General features: G+C 36.2%; 1 protein-coding gene across 1 annotated transcript; it reads left to right on the forward strand.

The window, feature by feature from the left end:
* Positions 1-333: 333 nt before the first annotated feature.
* Positions 334-7,280, forward strand: LOC104963466 (kynurenine 3-monooxygenase-like; the record flags this gene model as incomplete). The annotated part of the gene is made up of 7 exons (XM_010792059.1): positions 334-392; positions 1,668-1,766; positions 2,165-2,234; positions 2,392-2,489; positions 3,474-3,563; positions 5,211-5,259; positions 7,193-7,280. Coding segments are annotated over exons 1-7 (530 nt in total), but the record flags the coding sequence as incomplete, so codon positions are not given.
* Between the last annotated feature and the right edge of the window lie 206 nt (positions 7,281-7,486).

The following is a 7,486-nucleotide window of genomic DNA, read 5'->3' on the forward strand; positions in this document are numbered from 1 at the left end:
GTTTTATAAATATATATATATATATATATATATATATATATATATATATATATAGATAGATAAATAGATAGGCAGATAGATAGTTATAGAGATATATATAGATATAGAGAGACAGATTTGCGCCCTAAACAAAACACAAGCGTTTAAATCAGCACCGGTAGCGATATTTTATACTTCATGCTATCTGCACAAACTATATCATATGAAAAGCCGAGAGTCCACAGATTGTATTGGTATAAATGTCATCCCTGTGCGATCAAAACTCACTGTTTCACATGATAAATAAAAGCCCGTTGGCGGTTTTAGGTATACAGCGACCTCTGGCGGTTCTAGTGTTTAAGGGTGTGGCGTAATAAATGGAGACTCATCAGATTGAACGTCCATGGGGTGAGGTAAATGTGTATTTGTCTGTATCTAGTGGCAGTTGTTTGCTTAGAGATTGTTGTGATTTAATGTGTGGGTGTTGCTCTTTGTTTAGTTGATTGTTTCACCAGCCTGCAATTTCAGTTTTGAGCACCCTGACTAGTTACTCAGTCACCGGGCAGGTTTAAAGATATTGCCACATTTTAGTTTTGCCTTTCTTATTTTTGGTGTTAATCCTGAGAGGGGGCACAGTATGTGGCTGTCGGCTATATCTATGGTCTTCGGTGATGCACTAGATTCAGCGTTAAAGTCGCTTCGCTAATATAATGAGAAGAAACATGTGTCACGAGGAGTAGTTATGTTATGTAGCCACTGAAGTTAAACTTTCAACCACTAGATGGCGACATATTGCTTTCCTTATTTAAAGACATTCCCTACCTGAAATAACTGCTTTCATCTTTGTGTCTTCTTTGTTTTTCCTTATTTAACTAGTTGTACAATGGACTACACACAAATAAGTTATCATTGTAATAATAATAATAAAGCTTTATTTGTATAGCATTTTTCATATAGCAGGTGCAGCTCGAAGTGTTTTAACACAATTGCCCACATCACAAATTAAAACTGAGAACAAGAAATCCCCCTCAGATCAGACGGTGAGACCTTTTTGGAAATATGCAACATAGTAAAAATAATATAACATTTTAACAGTTTGAGAGACACAAGGAGGTCAAAGGTATGAAAATAAAATAAAATAAAAATAAATAATGATCCCTCGGACAGATAAAGGAAGACATCATACATAATGAAATGATCAACAAATTAATAAAATACATATAATAACAATGTAATTTGAATTAAGATTAAAATATTAAAAGACTAACTTGAAATGTTGCAAATAAATCTTTTGAATAAATTATATAAGGAAAAAACCTATAAAATAAATAAAACACTATAACAATAAGTACATAATAAAGAGTTAAAGACCATTTAAAAGGGGGGTGTTGCTAATTAAAAGCTAACCCCAAAAGATGTGCCTTTTAGCTGTTGTCTGAACATTATTTTAATAATTGTAAAATAAAAACCCCAAAGCAGGAAGTTCCTCCCACTCGGCTAAAGCAGTCTACAAGGACATCAGGCCTTCAGGCTTCCAGAAAGTGTTCAGAGAGCCCTCGGTTATATGTTCCTCGTGTTTGCTTGTTGAAAGGGGAACTGAATTGGGAAGGGACTTTCATGGGACTCACTGTGCTCCTCCTACTATTATAAATCATTACCCACTACTTCTGTAAATCACTCTGAAACAGACAGTGAGCGGGTCAGAGCGCCAGAGAACCTCAAGCACAATGGAGGAACCAATTTGCAGATTAACCCCGAAGAAGGTTGCAATAGTTGGCGGAGGGTTGGTAAGAAAAGAAAACAAAAGTGTAATATTGAACTATTTTAGTCCTAGATCTTGTCATTTAATCTCATGACTGAATTTGGTGTCTGTCTTCCTTCAAAGTGAGTAGGTAATCAGTATTCTTATTCTGATTTTGAAATTGAAAGAAGCAGATAAGACATTTTTTATTTGCATTTACCAATGTGGAAAAAAGGAAACAAGTTACCAAAAGAATGTGTAGTATGACTATGCAGCATATAGTGTTAATATCATTTAGTAAAGAGATAATTATTTCTGTATGACAGTATAAAGCACTGTGATTGTACAGATTTAAACAGGTAAATGTTTAACTTGTGATATCAGGCTGTATAAATCAAATGTGATTGATTGATTCTGGCGAGATGTCTGTCCTTCACCCCTCAGGTTGGGGCGCTGAACGCCTGCTACTTCGCCAAAAGAGGCTTTGATGTGGAAGTCTTTGAAACTCGGGAAGGTAGTGTTCAAATAACATCTTCAATCAATGCCCTCTTTGAGGAATAACCCATGAATCAACATTATATTAATCAATATCCACACCAAATCAGAGCCTTTTCAACTGATAACCACACATTTACTAAAGTAAGATTAACACTTTGTCTGATTCTGCTCAGATATCCGACAAGCCAAAGTGGTGAAGGGAAGAAGCATCAACCTGGCTCTGTCTCACAGGGGCCGCCAGGCACTGAAGCATGTTGGGATGGAGGACAAGGTATGTTGGTCAAAACACTGTTTATCTAATATTGTGGAAACTAGATAAGATTGCTCTCAGGGCTGCAGGGGCATAGGGACCGGAGTTTGGGTTTTGGAAGAAACAAATACTTGTGGAGGTTATTTACAAGCATGGGGAGTAACGGATCACATGTAATTAGGATTTCAAAAAAGGCAACTGTTTTCCCTTATAGTTACATAAAAGGATCAGATGTTGTCTCTTCTCTGTCAGCTGTACTGTTCTGTAGGCTAATACTTTAAGTGTGAATCTATACGCCTACTGCCTGAATCTGCTTTATGGTTTTCACTTTCTTTGCTTTATTTGTTCTGTTTTTAATTCAGCAGGTGAACTTGTATGTTCATAAAATAGTGTGTGTGAGCTTAACTGGGTGTATTAAACTAAAACAGAGCATTTTCTGTCAGCTCAGATTTTATTTCTGCTTTTTTAAACTGTAGTATGTGCTCATGTGTTTCAGTGTTGGTGTATTGACTACTGCCTGCATATGCTGAATGAAAGGCAGCTTTACTATAAATAAAATCTCTGAGCAGAGGACACATTTTTGGTCCTAAATATCTTGGTTTCTTCTTTTCTAAGGCCACATTGTTCTGTTAAAAACCATCGTGATTGATCATCTTGACCATTGATCTTTCTGTTCTTATTAGCTGGGCCTCAGGGAGTCTGTCCACCAGGCTTTACTCAAGATGGTTTATTCCGGCATCAGGAGTCCTTTTTTTGGTCTGTTTGCTACACTGAGCATGTTATGCAAGCTTGAGATGAGAACTCTGCATCAGAAACAAGCCTTTTTCTTCACACTTGCATGACTTTTCAGCATGACACAACAAGGCTTGTTTTAAAATGTTGGGGGCAGAGAGTTGACATTTACTTAGCAAGACAGCTTATGTAGAATTACAAAAACATAATTATTTATCCTACATTAGTGTAATTTAAAAGTTTGACCCATGTGTATTTATCATTTTTCCTCAGATTGTCTCCCAGGGGATCCCCATGCATGCGAGAATGATCCATTCCACAAGTGGGAAACAGTCCCCGATCCCTTATGGAAAGAAAGGCCAGGTAAGTCTTTGCTAGAGTGTAAACATCATGCAACACCCGGAAAGAGGCAGAATCACTGAAGATAGTTTATCCCCCCTGCCAAATGTAGGACTCAAGTCATTCACAGATAAAAATGCCCATTTTATAATAATAACAACAGACTAAAAACACACAACAATGTCATTAATGTTTTGGTTTAACCTTCCTCAAAGTCTCACTGAGATTCATTTAAGTTTTTACAAGCGGAAGTGGGAGAAGTACTCAGATCTTGTACTTGAGTAAAAGTGGAAGTATCAGAGTGTAGGAATACTCTGTTACAAGTAAAAGTTCTGCAATCAAAATGTTACTCAAGTTGAAAAGTATGATCATCAAAATATAGTGAAAGTAGCCACAGTAAAAGTAGTGATTGTGCAGATTGGTCCATTTCAGAATAATATATATGATATGTTTTATAATGATTGATCATGAAAGTGTTCTCAAAGCTGGTAAAGGTGCAGCTAGTTTGAATGACTTTGTATACTGCAGGGTTACCCTGCCAGGGTAGCTTGTGGATTTACTCCAGGTGGAACTAAAGTCTGATTTAACACTTGATTATATTTCACATCATTCATCTGTAAAGTAACTAAAGGGATTAAGCACATGTAGTGGAGTAAAAGTACAACAATTACCTCTGAATTGTAGTCGAGTAGAAGAACAAAGTTGCAAAAAATTGAAATGCTCAAGTAAAGCACCTTAATAGTGTACTCAAGTATAGTACTTGAGTAAATATACTTAGTTATTTTACACCACTGTTTACAAGAGAGTCCTGGCCAAGATAGGCAGCAGCAGAGTGACAGACAACATATTAAAAACAAGTAAAGAGAACATATCATGATCACAGTCAGAAACACCATCATACAAAGCGTCTACAGAGCTGCTGTTTCTCAGTCATTCAGAAGCACTTTAAATCTGTTTAGAGGAGCAGCTCCCGGAGTTTCAGATCATATTTCCGCTGGTTCAAGGCAACAGGAGCAGCAGAACTAAACTCCCTTTGCCCAGCTCAGTGTGGACTATTAGAACAGTTATTCAAAACATGTCCTGTCCTGTAAGATAGAAGAATAACACCAAGAATAACACTGGGAATTACACCAAGAATAGCCCTATAAATTAGGATATGCCAATGTTTCAGTCTACGGGTGGTAAGCGCAAACCATCCAACCCGAGCACACAAGGAGCTAAGTTGTGTTCAAGGGGTTCTATGGTTAGTTATAAATGTCTGTGGTAGATGTATCCAAAGAGTTTAGGCCTTTAGAATATTCATTCATACATACATTGCCATAGTCCAACACAGACATAAAGGTTAGTCCTATATACTAAACCTATTAGTCAATACCATATCTTAGTAGATTTGATTGTTATTTACATGGTAATGAGGTATTACTATATCTTGTCATTTTGACTTTCTGGTAAATAAGGCCTACAACTTGATCCCATTTCTGCCTATAATAGACTATTAGTATGAGAGGGAAAGATACCATAACATTTCTTATTATTTGTCTAAAGTCTAGGACTTTCCAAAAGTATGTCACAGTAAAAGTTTGACAACTTTAGATCATAAGTTTAAATGTCACAGTTGTGTTTGTGTAGCTGTGGTGGATTTGTATTTAATGCAGATTGTTTTCCTTTCAGTTCATCCTGTCAGTTGACCGAGCCAACCTGAACAAAGAGCTGCTAACCGGTAAGAACATTACGTGTTTGTTTCTATTATTATTTCCATTGCAACACAATGTCAGAAGATGTGTGCTGAAATTACCCAATTATAGCCTAACTGAAATGATAATTTAACATACAATAATGTACATTGTCTAAAAGAAAATGCTAACTTTGTTAAGGACATTCTCCCCATCTGACAGCAATGTATTGTCTCTCCCATGTGGGAAAAAACAACCGAGTCACTTTTACGTCAAAGTTACGAAAGCAATCCTACCGACATTTTTGTTACACTTCCAACCGCAGTATTACAAATATTTTGAGATTAGATTAAGATATAGTTAGCAGCAGCAGGACAAGTTGACACTTGTACAAAGAAGGAGCAAAAGAGAAAATTCTTCTTTTAATTTGTCTACCTTCTAAAAGCTTGCCGATGGAGCACAGCAAAAGAGTCAATTTAATGTTATCGAGCAGATTTTTACATTTTAGTTCAACTTAAAAAAAGACTTTAGCTTCACTTTGTGACTAGGACAAAAAAAGGTTTAAAATATTAAAAAAGGAGATTCTCTCTTCATATTTATCAGCCATGTGCTTATGTTAGTAGTAGGGATAGGCGTTTGTCTTTTGGATAATGGGCCATTGAACAAGTGGGCAGTCAGTTCAATCCGACTGTTGTTGGACAAAATGTGTAGTCAAAACAATAGGCAATATTACAATTATGTTCAACAGGCACAATCCGAGAGATGGCTAAGCCTGAGTTTGGACTTAGTTGGTTGGTTCCGCTCAGGAGCAGGGTTCTAAAAAGGATCAAATTTGCCATTGTGAAATTGGGCTGAAGTTCTCAATGGACTTTGGAATTCCTCAAAGTAAACATTGTTGCAACAGGCATTACATCCAGGACCAGGATAAGTGCAGTTTAAACCTTATAGTTTTGAGTTAAGGTTAACCCTGGGTTAACCAGAATGAACAAATTAAACATTGATTTTAATTAAATGTATTATGTCAACAAGTTCCACATAATTGTATGAGGTTAGTTGAAAGCAATAATATTAAGTTTAAGCTATTGTTTTGTATTCAAACAAAATCTTATTGCTTTCAACTAACCTCATACAGTTACGTGTTATCTGTTCACATAATACATTTATCTAAGTCAACGGTTCAATTATTTTTGAGCGTACACCCTAAAAAGTGAAACATTTACTTTAATTAAATGTATTATGTCAACAAATTCCACATAACTGCATTAGGTTAGTTGAAAGAAAAAATATTAAGTTGAACCTAATGCAGTTGTTGACATAATTCATCTAGTTAAAGTCAACATTTCAGTTTTTTTGTGTAAGAATACTCTATTAATACATATCCTTAAATTCTCTGAAAGCCTTGATTAAACCCTCAATGTATTCTTTATTCATAAACTGTGTATTTCACTCCAAATGAAATGACAAACTCTTCCCTATAACACGAATTGTACATTAGATCGATAACCAGCGAGATGAGCCTAATCGACTGCAGATCCTCTCTGTAGAATTACGTCTGGGATTTGTTATTCTTTCTACCCTTAAGGGATTGTGCCTTATATTAAATTAAGTGACTCAGTATGCGCTTGGAGATAAAGTGTGACAGCCAGAGTCTGACTTTAATTACGTGTGCTGATTGTAAAGACATGTTTTTTATCAGGGCCAATCCAGACTCCTGGAGTGAAGAGGAGATTTTGACAACCTAATCATGGGTTTTTAACAAATGAATACACACTGACTGTTCTGTTGAGGCTCTTGTTATCAGTTTGAGGTCATTCCACTTCATTGATATGCTGACGGTCTGTGTCCTTACTGCACTTTACTAGAATTTGAAGGCTCTTTGTGCTTTTTCACGAGATATTTTCTGTCTTATTAACCTGCTGGTGTTATGACATGCTTTCGTCTGTGATATAAGCTCCTTTTTGTAACATGTTTATCCGACAGAGGCAGAGGCATATCCAAACATGAAGATGAACTTTGATCATAAGCTCAAGGATTGGAGTCCTGAAACAGGGCTAATGACCTTTACCAGGTAAATAATTACCAATAGCAAACATGGAGTAATCTGGGAGGACATCTTTATTCATCCATGTCTCCTGTGTGTTACATGTTAACGTATGTTGCCTTGTCACATTCTGAGGTGGTGATACCTCAGCTAGAAATGTTTAGTTCTAAAAACATTCTGAGAATGTTACAGTCATTATTCTAGGAAGGTTTTCAGCGGGAAGTTTTGGTTGG

Source organism: Notothenia coriiceps, unplaced genomic scaffold (assembly GCF_000735185.1).
Source record: "Notothenia coriiceps isolate Sejong01 unplaced genomic scaffold, NC01 NC01_scaffold00036261, whole genome shotgun sequence".
NCBI classification, from domain to species: Eukaryota; Metazoa; Chordata; class Actinopteri; order Perciformes; family Nototheniidae; genus Notothenia; species Notothenia coriiceps.